General features: G+C 42.3%; 2 protein-coding genes across 3 annotated transcripts; one reads left to right on the top strand and one right to left on the bottom strand.

Annotated features, from left to right (window-relative positions):
- Positions 6,600–6,962, bottom strand: LOC110389744 (glycine-rich protein 2). The gene has a single exon (XM_021380615.1). The coding sequence runs from the start codon at positions 6,960–6,962 to the stop codon at positions 6,600–6,602; it is 363 nt and encodes a 120-aa protein (XP_021236290.1).
- On the top strand, positions 6,694–14,899 carry F2R (coagulation factor II thrombin receptor). Of its 2 annotated transcripts, XM_021381160.1 has the most exons (3): positions 6,959–7,036; positions 7,270–7,318; positions 13,569–14,899. In XM_021381160.1, the coding sequence occupies exons 2-3, from the start codon at positions 7,291–7,293 to the stop codon at positions 14,762–14,764; spliced, it is 1,224 nt and encodes a 407-aa protein (XP_021236835.1). In that variant the 5' UTR covers positions 6,959–7,036; positions 7,270–7,290; the 3' UTR covers positions 14,765–14,899. The 2 variants fall into 2 exon arrangements, with proteins under 2 accessions (XP_021236836.1, XP_021236835.1); XM_021381161.1 differs by lacking the exon at positions 7,270–7,318 and having other exon boundaries at positions 6,694–7,036.

The following is a 19,566-nucleotide window of genomic DNA, read 5'->3' as shown; positions in this document are numbered from 1 at the left end:
GTGGCTTGGTTCCTAGACTTCATTTAAAAGGGTAATTAAAGTAACAATCCAGATGGAAATGAAAGAACTTTCCAGTGCTTTTATAAAATAAGATTTAATTAAAGTTGGTTGTCCTTACAGCACAGTTTGGGAAAGCTTCTTAGCAATGAAGACTTCATGGCCTTTATGCCTTTGGAAGTGGTGGTGATTTTTCTGATAAACCACCAGTTACATCTACAGAGCAAGAACATGTATAGGGGATAATGTACTGTATAAACCGAGGGTAAATAGTTCCTACTCTTGCTTTCCTTGTGGCAAAACACCTTAAAAGATGAAAGTGCAGTGAGGCACTCTGGAATAGATTGTAAAAGCAAATATACAAATATTAATTCTGAAGATGAAATGAAACTAAAGTTAGTGGCAGATAGATACTGACCTGTTTATAATACAAGCTGAAAAAAAGATTACACACACTAGAAATAGTCCTTTATGTATGGCATTAAGTGTGAACACTTCACTACTTTACTTTTAGGCAGCTAATATTCCTAACAAAAATGAACAGTTCCTGGGTATTTCCCTTTTTCTTCCAGCTAGTTATACTACATTTACCATTATCAGCCATTTTGGTGTTACCCTTTTTTTTTTTTTTTTTAACCCAGATTCTCTTAAAATAGTTGGTAGGGAAGCTGAAAGTAGCACTTAGAACAGGTCAATTGGAAGAGACCTACAAAGATCATCTAGCCTGACCACTGCAGCGAGCAGTGAGGTCCTCTCAGCCTTCTTTTCTCCAGGCTGGGCAACCTGAGTGTTCTCGGCCTTTTCTCACAAGACATGCCCTTCAGCCCTGTTGTCAGTTGTGTTGCCTCCTCTGGATGCTTTCAAGTGTCTTTATATCCTTTTTGTGTTATGCAGCTCAGAACTGCACACAATATTCAAGGTGAGGCTGTTCCAACACTGACCACAGTGGGAGTCACCTGCTTTTGACCACGTGGCTGTGCTGTGTTAATGCATCCTAGGAGTGATTTGCTCAGGTTGAGCCTGCTGGCACCAGCACCCCCAGGTCCCTTCCTGCTGAGCTGCTCCCCAGTGACTCATCTCCCCTTTGTGCATATTCCTTGTTTGCTCCTTTGTCCTGCTCCAGTGTCTCTGGATTCTTCTTCAAGGCCTGCATAAATCTAACATGAATAGAACCTTCACAAGTCACCTACTAGCTGCACCTGAAGTACACTTGATTACAAAAAGTTACTGGATTCCCAGGTAATGTAGGAAATATACGGTCTGTATGCTAGGTGTCACCTCTTCCAACCATTTCTTGACATTCCTAGTACACATCAAAGAATAGCTTCCATTTAATTTGTGATCTCCTTTAGAAGCTTTTCTTCTTAATTAGCTGGTTCGGTTTGTCACTGAACAAATAATAAACTTGCTAAACAAGACTGACCACAACGGTTCCTACCTAAATATAAGATTGACAGGTACTGACAGGTACCATGCAACTGGGCAGAGTAATTCTGTACCTGTCAAAATGGTAGTATCTACTAAAAAGTACAAAAATGGGCTTCAGGGAGGGTTACTGTAAGCTGCAAAACACTGGGTCTCCAACTGTATGTAGTTAGATGCTACCTGATGGAACCTGAATCATTCAGGAGATGGTCTTGTGGAAAGACTTGCCTTGCTGGAGATGAAAATGGAGGGAAAAGCCAGTATAGATGAATAGTGCTTTACACAGCTGCTTTCACCATTGGAGGAACTGCATCTTTCCTACTTGTTTTTTAACTCTGTTTTCCTAGATAGTAATAGTGAAATCACAATAACCAATAGACTTTGGCTGATAGCCATACAGTTTGCATTTTTCTACCTCTACGATGCAATTTTTAGAGTTGACCATGAGTGATTTCAGTTAACTTAGTTTGATTTGGAGCATATTCATTCTGATAGGACTCTGAGGCTCCAAAACAAGCCACAAAATTGCAGAAAGAACATCTATCTTATTTGGGCAAGCAGAGAGAAACTATTACAAGTGACAGCTGCGGTCTGTTTTACTGGGTGCCTATCAGCAAACCTTCCTTAGCAGTCCTTTAAAAGAAAGCAGAAGCAACAAAATAAGCTTCCCCTAATAGCAAATTCAAAGAGCAACAGTCACACATGACTTCAAACAGTTCCATACTATGTAGACAGCGCAACCCTTTTCCCAGACCTGGAAGACTGGTTTTGCCTCTAAAATAAGCTTCTAATCTCTCCCTTTTAAAACAATAACTACCAACCCCAGTCTTGCACAGAGGTAATCTGGTGCACCTGACCAATAGAAAGATGGCTGCTTCCCCACTGATGTAGCAATGCTACCAGACAGTTCTAGGCTTTCTTGGTAGGCCTACTATGTTGTACAGGAATGAAGCATGGCCGTGTAACATACCCTTAAAAAAAAAACAAAAAAACAAAAAAACAGAAAGATGGAAGAAGCAGAACTTAAAAGTGGTACAAGTTTTAGAATCTGTGAACTCTTCACTTCCCTTATGATTAGTTTACCCAGACTGAGAAAGTAACAAGCTGACTTGCATAACTACAGGATACAAAAGCTGACTTTAATTTGGTTCCTGTATGCAAACAGAAAATCCAAAAAAAGTAGGGCTTTTTATTCACTTCCTGTATCTCTAGAAATCCAATTTACAACCATACAACGAACTCAGCTCTGAGTCTCTTCCTTAGATCAGAATGGAAGGCTTTTGCTGTAGGTATGATGTGAGTTTCCCTTCACATCTTTCACAGATTTAGCAGATTGTGGCTCATTCCCCAATCACTGGCCCACTAGTAAAGACATGTGGAACGTACATAAGAAAAAGTGTATATTTCTGCTGAGGACTAGTAAAACAGTTAAAAAGATAGGTTTATGCTGCACTTTAAACCCAGCAGACAGGTAAGTACCATACAGCCTTCTGCTCACTCCACCTCACAAGGATGAATATTTAAATGTTATAAACTCACAAATTCAAAGTAAAAAAAAAGACTGATTTCTTTGCAGAAAGTTCCCTAATTGGTACTTGTTCCTAGCTTCTGACTGAAAGTTAACTGCATAGCACATTGCTCCAAAACCTGATCTTGATCCTAGATGCTAAACTCTACACAACACTGTGAAGCTGCCCCATCCAAAGTATCTTCAGGACTCTAAGGGTAGGCACTGATGGATACTTCTTGGACATGTCTCCAGTTGTAGAGCATTAGATCAGATAATTGAGACACCTGGAGAAAAAAAATACAGACACTGTCTTAGCTTCACCATGTCATTTTTTTTCCTCCTGTCTCCAGCATGTTACCAAATTTTTGAACCAGACATCAGATTTTTCGTTTTCTTTCATCCTTCAGAACAGCTCAAAACCACTTGGAAGGACACTTTTTGGAGAAAAAGGCATCATCTCAGACTGATGCCTAAAGGAGGAAGAAATCCAACTGTTAAATTTGACACATGGGAAAAAAGAATGTTTGGAAGAAAACAATGAATTTTGATAAGATGTATCAAATACTCTGATTGTTGTAGGTGAAAATGTGGTTGTGCACTTTCACATAAGAGAATGGTTGAGGTTGGAAGGTGATTCTGGAGCTCGTCTGGTCAAGCAAGGACACCCATAGCAGTGTTCCCAGGACCACATCCAGGTGGCTTTTGAAGACATTTACTCCGGATTCGGCTGGGGACACAGTTGATTCTCTTCATAGTGTCTGGTGCTCTACTGATGCTCTATTTCAGCTCTAGGAGAAAGACAATGTTGATAACATAGCAGTGTCTTAGTTGTTGCCCAGCAGTGCTGCACAGAGCCAAGGACGTTTCAGTTTTCAGCTTCTTGTACTGTCCTGCCAGTGAAGGGCTGGGGAGCACAAGGAGCTGAGAGAAGACAGTGTCACGGTATTATCTAAGGGTCTGCGTCCGTGACAAGGGGAACAGGCCCGAAAGAAAAAAAAACGAGAAAAGAGGAAGGAAAGAAAAAAAAAAATTGCCGGCGATAAGGGCCAGCCCCCGGGCGGTCCGGTGGCTAAAGCGGCAGAGAAGCCGCGGAGCCGCAACCTGGGAAGACAAAGGGAAAGAGGGAAAAAGAAAAAAAAAAAAAAACAGCGGCACCAATCTGAGGAGGAACAACCAACTTTACTAAATATATCAAAATGAGGCTAGTAGAATTATATTAGAGAGTTTACAGGCTGAAAATCTTACACAGTAAACTGCAGGAGGACCACGTGCTTTCTCCGCCAGGCTGGGAAGAACAGACCCCGCGTCTCCCACGTGGCTTCACCAGCCCCTCTCCCGCAAAGACCCCTGGGGAGTGCACCTCCTCCCCTCCCCCTCAGAGGGCCACACCAAAAAAGGCAGTTTGCAGTAATCAGGGAATTAACTCTTTAACTGCCCGTACCTTACATGATGTAATGATGTGGAATACCGACAACAAAAAAATCACAAAACCATAACAGACAGAACCAGGACAGCTGACCTAAACTGGCCAAAGGGATGTCCCATAATGGTACTGAGGGGAGTTGGCCGGGGGGACTACCCGCTGGCTGGGGACTGGCTGGGCATTGGGCAGTGGGTTGTGAGCAATTGTGGTGTGCATCGCTTGTTTTGTAAATATTTATTTATTTACTTACAAAATTATCATTAGTATTATTTCTCTCTTCCATTTCTGTCTTAATAAATAGTTTTTACCTCAACCTACGAGTTCTATCCTTTTCTCCATTTCCTCCACCACCCCACCGGGAGTGGGCAAGAGAGCAGCTGTTCAGCTGCCTGCTGGGTTAAACCACAATAACCTCCAGTAAGGAGACCCCACAGCTTCTGGACAGCCTATGCCAGCGCTCTGCCACCCACAGAGCATAGCACAAAAGTGTTGGCCGGTGCTCATACTTATGCCCATTGCCTCTTGTCCTGGCACGGGGCAGCAGTGAGGACAGACTTTTTGCAGTAGCGCTTCTTGAAGCTTTGGTCTCTGCTATCAAAAACATTCTACTAGAATTGAAATACCTGCTTATCTTCAAGTTCAAGTGCATGTCAGAGTAACTTGGCATGTTGTGAATACTGGGCAAAACAGTGCAATGCTTCTCTATAAAACTAGAGTGTTCAAAGCACGTCAGTTCTCACAACTTGAGGATGCAGTTCTGCTGCAGACCTTAATCTGTCAGCTCCCTCATCTCCAGTTTGAACTCTTGGCAAGATGTTTCCTTTTGCATTTCTCAGTAAAACAGAATTCTTAAAATGCTGTCATATCTGCAAAGAATGAAAATAGGTTCGTGGCATGTTTTTACTATATATGGTGTGTTAGAGTTAGTTCCATATTTGCTTAAACATACTCTTTTCAAGGCCATCTACATTTAGGTCATAGATGTCACTCTGCTGTGCACATTTACAAAGATTAAAACCACATTTGAGTCTCATAAACACAAGCTACATAAATGGAGAGCCTCTGACAGAAAGCACGTACGCAGAGCTCTGTACGTTCACAGGGTGTCTGAATTTCATTCAGTGAAGTGAATTGGGTCAGTTTTCCTCAACTTGAAGAAAAGCAGCGTAATGCTTCAGAATTGTATGCAGTATAACAGCTAAAAAAAAAAAAAAAAAAAAAAAAAAGGCGTTTACATTAATAGCATGGTGAGTTTTCCCCACACAGACATTCCCACCAGCAAACGCTGTAACTCATTCTCTCCTCTCTTGCTTGAAGGCACGTCTGTCCGCTATTGCAGCGCTAAGGAAACTGCAATATGGAAGACGAATTCAGATCACAAATAGCTTCTGTTTATGCATACACTAAAAAGATAATGTTGGCTATGAAAGCCTCTGCTGTTACTACTCTGCCTTCACATATGCTTATATAGCAGCAAGACTACAGAAGCGCCCAAGGAGAGCTTCACCCGATATTTCAAAACAGAAAAAGAGAATTTATCTGTGATTTAAGTATTTTCTAAGTTGATAAAAAATAAGTTTGTGATTAAGTAAAAGGTATTTTCTGTGGGCTCTCCAGTGTGTCCAAGGATGACAGAGATTAGGTCATGGATGTGTTTCTTGCTAACTAGCGATGACCTCACATCTGGTGGCAGAAGGGCCAGCCAGCAGTAGAGCTACTACGCATTACATCTCGCTTTACGCAAACGGCAGCTGGCCCTAACAGTGCGATAACGTGGAGCAGGGACCACAACTGTGGGAAGCGCATGGCAGAGCAAGATGGGATTAGCGCTGGATCTTACTGGGCACCAGTACTTGCTATCAGGAGTTGACCTTCCAGGGTCGTTATTCTCAGTTAAGAGTCAGTGTTTCTGTAGTAATGACACAACATCCTGCAACCGATCAAGTTATAAACAGAGAGTTTCTCCCGTTATTCCTGTATTGCTGTAAACACAAGGGAACACAGCTGAGGACAGGGCTGCATACCCCAGCAGATCACGGGACGCGCAATGCTTGTGACTGAAGCACAAACCTCAGGAATAAAAGACACTGGAACTACCGGTGGAACGCAATAGCATTCTCAGCAAACGCAGCCTAAACGATAGCGGCAAAGTTATCTCCTCCCGCCGCTCTGACCGGGCACCAGCTCTCCACTGGGAGCGGCGTCCCGCCCGCACAGGTACCGCCAAGCTCGGAGCAGCTCCGCCTAGCGCGCAGCCGCGCGCAGAACAAAGCGGGCGTGAGAGGTGCATCGCTGGGTTGCTCCGCGCTTCCAGAGCGGCACGAGCCTCCCGCCGTAACCCTTTGTTCCGCGCTCCTTCCCGTTACTCGCGGGATACCGCCGGTACAGCAACCCGATCCGCCTCCCCGCCCCCAAGCCGTCGCCCCGGCGGCGGACCCGGCGCCGCTCAGCCCTCCCACCGGGGCCCGCCCCGCCTCCGCCCCCGCCCGGCAGGAAGGCGCCCCCGCCTCTCCCAGCAGCGCCGGAGGGGCGGCCCGGTCCCGCCCGGCCCTCACTCGCTTTCCCGTCGCGGCCGGGACGAACGGACCGCAGCGAGCCGGCGGCCATGGGGCTGCCCGCGGTGCTCTGCGCCCTAGCCGTCCTCAGCTGCTCGCTCTTGCCGCACGCCGCCGTCCGAGCCGGTGAGTCGCGGGCTCGCCCCGGCGGGGCTGCCCTGGGATGGGCGGGGGCTCGGCTCCGCCGCTGCGCGGTGCTGGGCGGGCGGGGGGAGCGCCTGCTCGCTTCGGCGCCCCGAAGCGCTGCGGTGGGTGTGCTCGTGCGGCATTGCGGCCAAAACGTGTGAGGCCGGGCGCCAGGCGGATAGCCGCGGTTTGGTCGGGTCACTGTTGACTGGGTTTTTTTTTTTTTAACTAAGTGCCACAGCTCTGGAGTACAGATGCCGGAGATCTCCGGCCGTGCCACAGGTGAGGTGGCTGAAGACAAAGAATGGTTTGCGGCCGTCTCGCGGCACAGGGGATGGCCGGGCGGTAGCAGGTGATGGCGGAGGGAAAGGGCGAGGCGGCGGGATGCGCGGGATGCGGCGGTGGCTGTCCCGGCAGCGCGTTGGCAGCCCCGGGAGGCCGTGCACCCACCGAGTCTGTAGGTAGCACCGAGTCCGGGAGGTCTGCCAGCTCCAGCCAGCTCGGGATATGCACCCCAATTAGATGACTTTCCTCTTTGTTTAATTAGAAATAGCACTAATGACAGCGTGCACTCTGCCAGGTGAGACCTCAGACCTGTCTGGCTCAGAACCTGTCTTGACAGTGGAGTGCGCAGGGAAGGAGTGCAGAAGACGTGTGTGCAGCTTCGCAGGTTCTAGCAGAGATGCAGTGGTACAGAGCTAGGTTGAGCGCTTAGAGATAGTAAAGATTATTTTTCTGCAAGGTTCTGTTTAACACCTCTTTCAGTATAGCGCTCCTGCTGAGGGAGCTGGTCAGAGGAACAGAGGGTCTGCAGCTAGGAACAGGCCTTCTGAAACAAAGGCTGCAAGAGGACAGAGCTGGCAGTTGTGCTAGGAGGGAAGGACCAGAGGGAGAAAGCTGTTGCTGCTATACAACTTCTTATCACAAGGACATGAGGGAATAAAGAGGCCACAACTGTGTTTATGCTGGAAGGGAACGGAAGTGTCCTTGTTGAAAGAAAAGGGGAGAATGTGTGCGTGGGAGGCAGTCACAAACTACAGAAGTTAATGCTGGAAGAAGACTGTACTGCTGAATGCTCTTATTCCAGTTTATGGAAACATCCAAGCTTGCTTTCCTGCCTTCTTCAGTGTAGTCTTCATTAAAGAACATCCTAAAGTGCATCATTGATTTACTGCTTCCTTAGGAAACAATGAAGAACATAGTTACTATATGATATCACTCAGGCTAAGGAAAGAAAAACTCAAATTATTTACTGCACAGTAGAAGGCATGAAGCCCAGCACCTGAGCATGCCTTTTCTCTCCTTTCACCCACACCCTCAGCAATGTCATTTCCCCACTGTCCCATACAGCAGCCCTGTTTTCACCACAACATACTTAGTTCCCATTTCATCTTAGTTCCCATTTCATCTCTCTTCCTAGGCTCGCTCTGCCCTTGCACCTGCAGCCTCTCCCCTGCTGTCTCCTTGTTGCCTCAGTATCCACAGTTCCCACCTCATTGGCCTCAGCTGAACCTGCAGACAGGAGAAAGAAGGCAGCTTTGCAGCAGGTGGTGGGCGCTTGCTCATGAGCACTGCAGCTGCTGCCTCTGAAAGGCCAGGCAGCATGGTGGCTGAGGTCTGAACTGGCCCATGCTTTCCTCTGTGGGGATAGCTGGGTGAAGAGAGAGATGTTACCATGGCTTGAAGCCAGCACCTGTGGTGAAAGTTATTGAGAAAGGCAAGCAAAAAGGAACAGACATCTGTCTGCAAGAAAATGGAACTTCAGTGAGATGTGTTAAAACTGTTACTGCATCATTTATGTAACACAATAGTGAATACTGTATACATGCAGAGATGTGACAAAGAGTATTCAAAAATATATATATGGTTTATTGTTATAAAAGCTAGTCATTATCATCTCTCCTACAAGATTACCTTCTTTATAAACACGCCTTGCTTGCACGTCTCATTCTTTCTTTACCTAATTTATGTGCTGCTAAAAAATTTAGATTCTAGATGCTTATCAGTGCAGGTTATACAAAGGGGAGGTATGATGAACAGGCTTTTTGTTGTAAGCCTGTTTTTTTTTGGTTTTTTTTTGGTTTTTTTTTGGTTTTTTTTTGGTTTTTTTTTGTGCAGCACAATGATCAGTAATGTCCAGAAGTCAGTATTAATGATTGTCCAGTGGCACATCTTAACTGGCTTAACCAATGTTTAGTTTCCACCTCATAAAAACAACCACTGGGAGATGAATGTGACTACTGCTTGTTAATAAATGAGTACATAGAAATACTTCAAATTTTCTTCTGGTGCTCAGGGGATGTGGAATGGTGTTTAAGATTGGTTGAAGCTGTTGTATTTTTTGCTCTATACTTTTCCTTTCATAGTGCAGTAAGCTCAGTAGCTCCTTGCACATGAAAACAGACATGAAATGAAATTACAAAATAGCTCTGTGTAAAACAAGGCATCATCTTTCAGGGCAAGCAGAATATGTGTATGATAAACAGGAATCCAACAGTAGTATTCAGTGGAAGAGAGAACACTATAGTTTGTTACAGACAAACAGTCCCCAGCTTACTGAGCTTTCTACATCATTTCCCGATGGCCTTTTGGAGAAGCAGTGTAAGGACCAGAGGCAGTAAAAGAAAACTTCAAGCTATTGAGCATTTTTACCTTTCAAAGTTCTTATCAGAAGCAAACCCTGTATGTAGTGCAATGTCCTGATGGCACACCAGGAGGACAAAACTTCAGTGTTTATCCTATCGTTGTTAGTAAACCAGGGCTCTTTTGTATATGACAAGTACAGGCAGCTATTGAGTCAGTTAGAATGCCATTAATTATCAAAATAATAATCCCGGAGTTTTTTCCTCTTTCCAGAGGATTGGGTGTCAGCCTAGCAAAAGCAGGATGACTGTTTGAATGCTTATGGTCATTATGCTATCAAACCTTTACCTCTGTTCTCCTAACAAATTATTTCTATGGTTAAAAATGACTTAAGCTGTAGCCAAATGTATTTTAGAGATATATAATATGATATCTTATACAGCTCAGACTGAACACCTAGAAGATTCTGGCATAGCTGTAGCTATCTAATGGCAGTTTTAAAATCTTTTCCGTAGAGCTACTGCATTTGTTTTGTTACACTGTCGTGGCTTATAGGTAAAGCCTGTTTCCTGTTACAGATATTCATACGTTTACTGTCAAGGTTCATTAAAATCTTTTGAAATAATATGTCATCATTTCATCGTCTACCCAATCTGATCACTGGCTTTTTCAAATAAACACTGACACAGAAGGAATCCAGAACCCCGGGGCAGTAACTTTCTTCCTTTCTGTTCTATCAAGCATGAAGTGCACTGTTGGTTTTTCTAATGATGTACGGATAGTGGGTTGCACAAACAAATATCTTTGCAAAGAAAAAGAACTGGTATGTGGCTGTTGGTATCTTAAAATTAAATTGAATTTCATTAAGAAAGTTTAAATTCCTGCTCTCTAGAGAGAGGCAGAGTAACAGCAAGATTATGGTGTCATCCTGTTTTCCCATGTCGCTGAGTTTCAAGTGTCATCTAAGCGTTGAAGTTAAAGGCATGGTCAGGGCACAGTACACAGCATGGAGGTGTTGGTAACAGCATCAGGGTTGAGTTCAACTCGGAACTAAGTCACCGCTTATATGAAGAATACTTAGTTTTCACCAAGTATTATTCCAGATAAACTTAACAGAATTAAATTTATGTATGGAATGTTCTTGTCCTGAATTATTCTAATAGGTTTCTACTTTTAGAAGAGTTTGATAACGGAGTAATGCAAACTCAAAATACTTCAACCTGTAATTTATCTTGTAAATAAGTTAGCTCCAGGAATTCAGCATGTAACTACAATTATTAGCAAGGTTTAAGTAAGTATATGGAATAACTAGACAAAGGTCAGTGGCTGGTGAACAGAAACTCTCCCAGTAGTCATTTTTCTCACAGCTTTTTCATGCTGTTCTAATGAGTCACTGTCAAGAAGTAAGCTGGGTTACTGGCAAGAATTTTGGCCGTAAGTGACTTAACTGCCAGTCACGACGGGTCTGTGTGTCCACCTAGTTCACTTGCTAGTCCTCAAAAAACGAGACGCAGCAGCATTCATTGCAGCACTGCTAGCTATGAGGAGCCAGTAGAGGTGAAGCGCTTTGGGGTTCAGGAATGCAGGGAAATGAGAGGTACTTGTCAGCAGCACCTCAGGTCCCGTGTCCCTTAGACCTCGGTAGTACAGTTCTCATCTCTAACACAGCTCTGTTCTCCATCTCACCAAGGCCATTTTTTACCCGTGCTCTCCTCTGAAACACCCTTACCTGATGTGAAAACATTGGTGGTGGAGGAACCAAGAAGGAATTGAAGCATGGGGGAACTGAGATGTCATCATCGTCCTTCCCTGAAGTTTTTGGTTTTAGAAAGAACAGTGGAAGAAACAGATATTTGTAGCATTTGAAGTCATAAAACAAGTGTGTACTGGAGAGATCAGGGGTACTGTTCAAGCTTTTTCATCATTCCTACTGATGCTTCTAAGCTTTACTATGGAGACTTGTCTCTGGGCAGGAGAAATCAGGGTGGTTTTTTTTTTTCATTTATATACAGTTTGGATTTTTCCAAAAGAGATGAACGACAGTGGTGTCAGTTGTGACAGGTTTCTCTTGCCATAATCATTAAGCAGTGGAAATTACGTAACTATTCAGTTAGCAACAGGCCAAAGTTGGAGGTGTTAGAAATAACTTATGCTGTATCTGAACTGCTAAACTAATTGCTGACTATTCAAGCCATCCTATCACTTGGACTAAACTCCTAAAATCATGTTAAAGACTGGGGATCTGTAGTTCTGCCTTTTGTTAATGTTTTCTCTTGGAATGAAGACTAGATCCTTCTGTGTAAACACTGTATACTGAATCTCTCATGCTTCTCTGCCTTTTGTGTTTTGGTATATTTATTAAATAGTTCCTACTTCAGTTTATACAGCAATTTCCCAGATTTGAATTTTTCCCAGCAACTTTTTTTTCTGCCCTTTAGAGGATGCAGTCAAGTAACCTCATACACAAAATAGTTATCTCAAACACATTCCCTCTTTTGTGCTCTCCCCCCAGGAGTGCTGTTGTGATGCAGCATGATACATGCCACACAGCAGCTTTAAAAACTAAAAACCCAAAAATCCCTCTGTCACTGCTATGATTTCATCCCACATTTGACTAACATCGGAGCTGGACAGGGTTCGTCTCGCATAGCCAGCTCACAAAGGTTGGTAGTTGGCTGCTTACAGCTGCTCTCTGCCATCTGTCTTCTTAAGATGCTTTTGTTCTCATCTGCATTTAAGAATAAATGATTTGAATTATTGTAGAACAAGTAATTGCATCTAAAGAACAGCATCTTTAGATGGGTGAGTCATGCCTAAGTTCTTTCAGCTCACTGACTTAAGCTTACACAGCTTAATTTTTATTTTAGTAGTCTAGAATTCATTTGCCTAGCTAAGCAGTTGAATGGTTACTTAAGCAGTTGAAGCCCTGTCACTTCTGTCTGCTCACAGGATTTCAAGTAAGCTACACACAACTACAGTAAGCTGGAAATGATGGTCTTCCAGAATAACTCTCCAGAAGGATTATCTGAAATAGTATCTAAAGTAGCTCTCCTGATGTTTATTTTGTTTGATTTTTTTGTTTTTACACATATATGCCTTTGCCGCACGTTCAACTCTTTGTAATTCTTTTCGTAACTTCCTATGTCTACATTTCAAAGGCAGACACCCAGTTCTGACACATCTTCAGTAGCAGTCACTGAACCATGCTCCAGAAGACCTGGCTGTGGAGACAACCCTTGTGGCAGGTTTTGGAAGTGCTGTAAGGGCTTGCTGGACGCATGCTGTCCTCAGTACACTACAGATTACAATACGTAGAGCTGGTGAAGCCTTTAAATGCAAGCTGTGGCTACCTGTTCAGCATAGGCAGAAGGCTGATTCATGCCAGCATTGACAGCTGTGTGAAGACTTCTGCCATCCATCTTTAACTTCATTTGGCCATTGGGATGTCTCCAGAGACTACAGAAATATCTCAGTAACTTGATGTTTTAATTACATTTTAGCTTTTTGTTACTTTGGTGACACATACTTCTAACAGGAATTCTGTGTATGAATTTCATACTTATCTCAGTACCTCATTTCTTAGAAACTATATGAAAGATGGGACAAAGAAAATCAGTGGGTGGCAACTTTATAGTTGTACTTATGTTAAAGTAGCCTACATAGATGAGATAGATTTCTTAAGCACAGATACAATTCAGTTGCTGTTATAAAGAGCTTAGAAGCTGAGAGTTAGGAGTTTGCAGAGGACATTTTACCTAAACTTGTAGCAGGGCCTAAAACAAAGTGGGATGGACCAACATCTGTGAGTAGACCATGCTTTGAATAAGAAATTAACTGTGTTGTTTTGTGTTGCTAATATGCTTTTAAATTTCCTTATTGAAAGAGATTTTCACTTCCCTATAGCATGTAAGTATTTGCTTTCTGATTTCTATGCTTTCTTACGTTTCAGACGACAGATACAATAGCAGCAGCGCAAGGGGCAGAACTTTTCTGATACCTGACCGTGGTGAACCTATACCTATGGAAGACATTGAAAGCAGTGCTGAAAATGACTCTGAGGTTGGATTAGGATCCGCCAATCAGACTAGATCATCTCCACATGAACAACGAACAGTGTCAGTGGAAACAGCGAGATACCTCACTAGTTCGTGGCTGACCCGTTTTGTTCCTTTGGTTTACACGTTAGTGGTTGTGCTTAGCCTCCCTCTGAACGTTACGGCCATATTCGTGTTTCTGAAAAAAATGAAAATCGAAAAGCCAGCCGTAGTATACATGCTGAATTTGGCTCTTGCGGATGTACTGTTTGTAAGTGTGCTCCCTTTCAAGATTGCTTACCGTTTCTCTGGAAATAACTGGGTATTTGGACCTCAGATGTGCCGCTTCGTCACTGCTGCTTTCTACTGTAACATGTACTGTTCAATAATGCTGATGACAAGCATAAGCTTCGATCGCTTCTTAGCAGTGGTGTACCCCATGCAGGCTCTTGGCTGGCGTACATTAACACGTGCCTCAGTGATTTGTTTCATCATATGGCTTGTAGCAATAACCGGTGTTGTACCTTTTCTCATCAGAGAGCAAACTATGGAAATACCCAAGTTAAATATAACAACCTGCCATGATGTGCTATGGGAATCTGAACTTCACAGCTATTACTTACACTTTTTCTCCATCTTCTCATCTGTTTTCTTTGTAGTGCCATTTATAATATCTACCATCTGTTATGTGTGTATCATTCGATGTCTGAGTTCTTCTAGTATTGTTGCAAGACAAAATAAGAAGACACGTGCCTTGCTCTTGTGTGTGGCTGTTTTTTCAGTTTTTGTCATTTGTTTTGGGCCAACAAATGTCCTGCTATTAATTCATTATATCTATTTTTCATATGACAACAGTTTAGAGTATCTCTACTTTGCCTATCTACTGTGTGTATGTATCAGCAGTGTTAGCTGTTGCATTGATCCCTTTATTTACTACTATGCTTCTTCTCAGTATCAGAGACAACTGTTTAGTCTCTTGAGTTGTAAAGAGACTTTAGATCCTAACAGCAGTAACAGCAGTGGCCAATCAATGTCTACCACTAGCAGAAGGGGCACGTGCTCTACTAATGTAAATAACAGTGTCTACAGCAAATTACTAGCAATACAATGAGATCACATGTCTTACACGTGCTTAATTTGTATACAGGTTCAGTCAAATAAGAAGATATTATATCCAAGAAATGCAGAAGCTTATACGAAGTTGTGCAACATATAGTTTCATTATAGTAATGTACTAGCCAAATTAGTACAAGTGTATGTACATGTATGTGTATTGTATATGTAAATAGATTAGTGTTGAGGAGAAAAGTAATTTCTTAATAATATCTGTTGACTTTTTTAGATGAAGTCCTTTTTACAAATATTTAAATTGTTAGTGCAATTTATTATGGGGATATTATGAAATCCTACTTTAGGATTTTAAACTGTATCATATAGGTTCAGTTTCTTACTTAAGGAGTCTCTCCATCTAACCGTTTTTCTGTGAACAAAGTGAAAATACCTTTCTAGGCAGATTTTTTCCTTTATTTCTGAAATAGTCCACATCCTGTATTTTTATAGCATTATCTTGCATCATGGACCCCGAGACTATATATTTTTCATTTTTATTTATGTCTGTTAGGAATTTGAACAAATGAAAAACAGCTACTGGTTGTTGAAATTTGTCAAAGAAAGTCATCCTCAGTGGCTTAAGCTAGCTTTTCTTTCAATGTTTTTACCATTAGTTTATGTTAAGTGTCTTGGTTATGACAGTGGTAGAACCAAATTCCACAACGAATCAGTGTTGAACAGCACCTCAGAAAATATACTGAAAAAGGATAATGAATCACCTTGTTACGCAGTTTGCAAATGTATGCTTTCTTTCACATTATTAGTCTTCGTTTTATGATTAGGACTTGGATGTATCGTAGAATCACAAGATTGGAAAGGACCTACAAGATCATCTAGTACAGCCGTCCTCCCATCACCATTACTACCCACTGAGCTACTTTTTCCTTATATCTAACCTAAATCTCCCCTGGTGAAACCTGTGGCCATTTCCTTGGGTCCTATTTGTTGTCTGGGAGAAGAGGCTGACCCAACCTCCCTTCAGGTAGTTGTAGAGTGCAGTGAGGTCTCCCCTGAGCCTCCTCTTCTCCAGACTGAACAATCCCAGCTCCCTCAGCCGCTCCTCATAAGGCCTGTGCTCCAGACCCCTCACCAGCCTCGTTGCCCTTCTCTGGACACACTCCAGGGCCTCGATGTCTTTCTTGTAGTGAGGGGCCCAGAACTGAACACAGTACTCGACTACTCACCAGAGCTGAGTACAGGGAGATGATTACTTCCCTGCTCCTGCTGACTACACAATTTCTAATGCAGGCCAGGATGGCACTGGCCCTCTTGGCCACCTGGGTACATTGTTGGCTCATTCAGCCAAGCATCAGCCAACACCCCCAGGTCCCTTTCCTCTTCACAATCATCTATCCACTCTGTCCCAAGCTTGTAGCGTTGCGTGGGGTTGTTGTGGACAAAGTGCAGGACCTGGCACTTGGCCTTATTACACCTCATCCCATTTACCTCAGCCCAGGAATCCAGCCTATCCAAATCCCTCTGAAGGGCCTCCCTACCCTCAGGCAGATCGACACTACCTCCCAACTTGGTATCATCTGCAAACTTAATCTCTACCAAGTCTGGATGTTTTTTATATTTTTGGTTGTGCACAGATCAACTAAAATAGCTAGCAGGTAAATAGTTAACTTCACCCTCTGTAGCATTCTTTTACTACGAAAGATGTTAAAGCTAAATAAGAAGAAATCAATGTCAGAAACAAATGTGTAGGTAATACGACTTTACACAGAACTGGAACCCAAATTAAGCAGGAATTTGTTTAATGTAGGATTTGCCACAGGAATTGGCTAAGACCAACAACAATGGCCAAATGTTGTCTTCGGTCCATCACAAGTGATAAAATTCATCTTTCTGCAGGTACTGTGAAAGTGAGAAGTTTCTTTGTAATCATCCTCTCTTGTTATTTTATATCCACTTCTTATCAGACTTAAACACAATTAAATGCTGAATTACCAGTCACTAGATTTTTGTTCTCAAATGGTAGCCACTTTCTGAATAAGTAAATGAGGAAATAAAAATATATGTATGTATTGTTTGTAAGGGTAAAAACCACAAATGTTTATACGAATACTAAGATACATTCACATTTTGTTTAATATTATTATGTTAGCAGTTGTTGGTTGATAGGTTGGTTTGGGCTTTTTTTCAGTCAAAAGTTTATCTTAAAGCTATGGGAAACAGCTTCCTGCTTGCTGAGAAGTTACCTCTGTGCTTCCTGTAGGCATAAGCTGGGGTACGGCTTTTTTAGATCTATCAGTAATTGGAAGTTATTTCAATGTTGTGGTATTTTGTTTACTTTTACATAGCCAGAAGAGACTATCTAGTCAGCTTTGCAATGACAGTATTACAAGATAGGAGGGAAGGTACTTTATGTTTTAACTTTCTGTATAATAAACTTAAGTAAAATATCTAAATATTTACTCATTGTGTTCATTTCTTGTTACATATTCCTATCTTAACCAAATAAATTAGTCTCTTCACTGTTTCTTTGAGATATAAGTCTACCGCTTTAGACTATGTTGGTTTTGTAATGCTAAACTTGAAATCCTCTGAAAATTTGGTGGGCTCCATGTGATGTAAAAAAGATTGCTGTACATCGGTCCAGTCAGACACTCAGGAGACACAAAACTACATATTTTACTTGGGAATTTTTAAGGATGGAAGGAAGCATAACCAGCACTGAGTCGTAAGTGTATGTATAGATACGTACATATAGATATGTATACACCTCTTCTGGCTCTGGAACGTGAGGCTGCTCATGCAAAGACCCCTGAATGTTTTTGTTCTAATCCAAAACTGAGTCTTGTATTTCACTGAATCCTGACGTGGCTCTAGACTGACATTAGAGAACATCAGTGTCCATGTTTATGCATAAACTTTCATAGCAAGAAAACATTAAAAGGAGTAAATACATCAGCTGGTGAAACATTTATTCCATCTCTGCCATACACAGAACTGAGGTTGGTCTCGCTAGTAATTCTAGCTTGTGTGCAAATACCAAAACCAAACCCAAACAAAAAAAAACACGAACAAACCCACAACCTGGAAATGCTGTTAACATGAAATTCTTAAATAAAAAGGCTTTACAAATCAAGTGCATCTCTTGACTTCTTTGTAACTAGACTAGATGCTGAAGTTGCCTTTGAAAAGCGTTTTTATATTGTCTAAGCATGTTTGAAAATACAACCCTTCCATGTGCACAAGTATCCCACTCACATTGAGTGTGTGATGAGTACTCACACACTGCCAATACAGATCTCTTGCTGCATGTTTAGAGGTGACCAATAAGTCAATTCCTGCACCATGTGATACCTGAGCTAATATTAAGCAAATACCTTTTTTTTTTTTAATCAAATGAAGCGTTTCTTTTAACATCACTGAGCTAGTGTCTTACTTCTGCTTGTTGTGTTTTGCTGAAGCTTCAGCCCTATGTGACTGCAAAAGTAAACAGGAGAGCTACTGCAGAGCCTATGTACTGCAAGAACTAGAAAACTGCTAACATGACTAGGCAAGTCTCATACCCAGGCAATGACAGTCGAAGTCTTACTGAACTTATAATCGCCGTGCAACCAACTTTGTAGTTAGAAACTGCTGCATTTCTCGGTGTCTGCTTTTGCTGCTTAATTTTGTGGCAAGATAATTCATTTAAAGGAAGGACCTGTTCATGCAGCAGTGGTTTATTTCGAGCCAATCTCAGAAATCTCAACATTTAAAATGAGCTAGTAACTGCTAAAGGGAGCAGTGAAGGTCACCATTTGAGGAAGTTATTACTGCATTTAGACTGGCATGATCAAGCTAACAGGAAAAGCTAACCACCTTTTCATGCTTAATGCACCCTTGCATTGCTAGCTGGCAAAGAAAATAACTGTTTCACAGAGGAGTGAAAATCTGAGGACAATGAAATGAAACCTACCCATGTTCACATGCTGTTTTGCTTGTGCCCTCTTCTCATTCTTCATTTTCTTCGTGAGGTGAGGATTAATGTGCATCATTTTCTGCATTCAGGAAGCAAACAAACTTGTGCCAAACAATATTTGGAAGTGAGGAGGTGTCATGCCTTTAAAGTGCCTTTAAAAGCTTGCTGATGTTACCAGCCTGACAGGTCTGTATTATAGAAATATTGGCTGGAGATGTGTGGGGGTGAGATTTGTAATCAGCATGGTTTCTGTTGGCAAAACATCTCATATAGCTGCTGTCACTAGTAAAACTGATTTCACAGGGGGAAGACTGGCTTGATTTAGCAAGGCAACCATTTTGCAGGGACTGGTGCATTCACACATACCTGCATCAATTAATTCCAAGCACACAGTCGCCACTACAACCTCCTCCCTGCAGCTAGGCTGCAGGCAAATATAGGTTGCTGTCTGTTACCTCTGTTCACCAAATTTAGTTTAATCTATCCAAAAACGTGATCATGACCATAAAACATTTTCGTGACAGTTTGACACAGGCTGTTGCAAGCTGGATCTCTCCCATGTTGCAATGGGATCCAGAGACAGAAAGATTTAGAGACATCAGATCATCAACTACAGCTCTACAATGCAGATCTCATACAGGTGGGAGAAGAGGGAGCAGGGTCAGGTGAGATATTCAAGTAAATTGCTTGCTAATGCTTTGGGTTTTTTTGTTTTTTTGGTTTTTTTTTGATCACCACCGTTTTTTATTTGATCCTGTAAAGTGAAGTGAAAACTGAAGTATTAATGGGACCTCTCATGCACTTACTGCTTTTGCATGGCATTTTGCATTTAGCAAGCTCTAGATGTGGTTTAGTGATAGCTAGTACAGCTGGAGGAGTGAACAGAAATA

This window comes from Numida meleagris, chromosome Z (genome assembly GCF_002078875.1).
Source record: "Numida meleagris isolate 19003 breed g44 Domestic line chromosome Z, NumMel1.0, whole genome shotgun sequence".
Lineage (NCBI taxonomy): Eukaryota > Metazoa > Chordata > Aves > Galliformes > Numididae > Numida > Numida meleagris.
The sequence above is the reverse complement of the archived record's forward strand: the minus strand, read 5'-3'. Positions and strand labels throughout refer to the sequence as shown.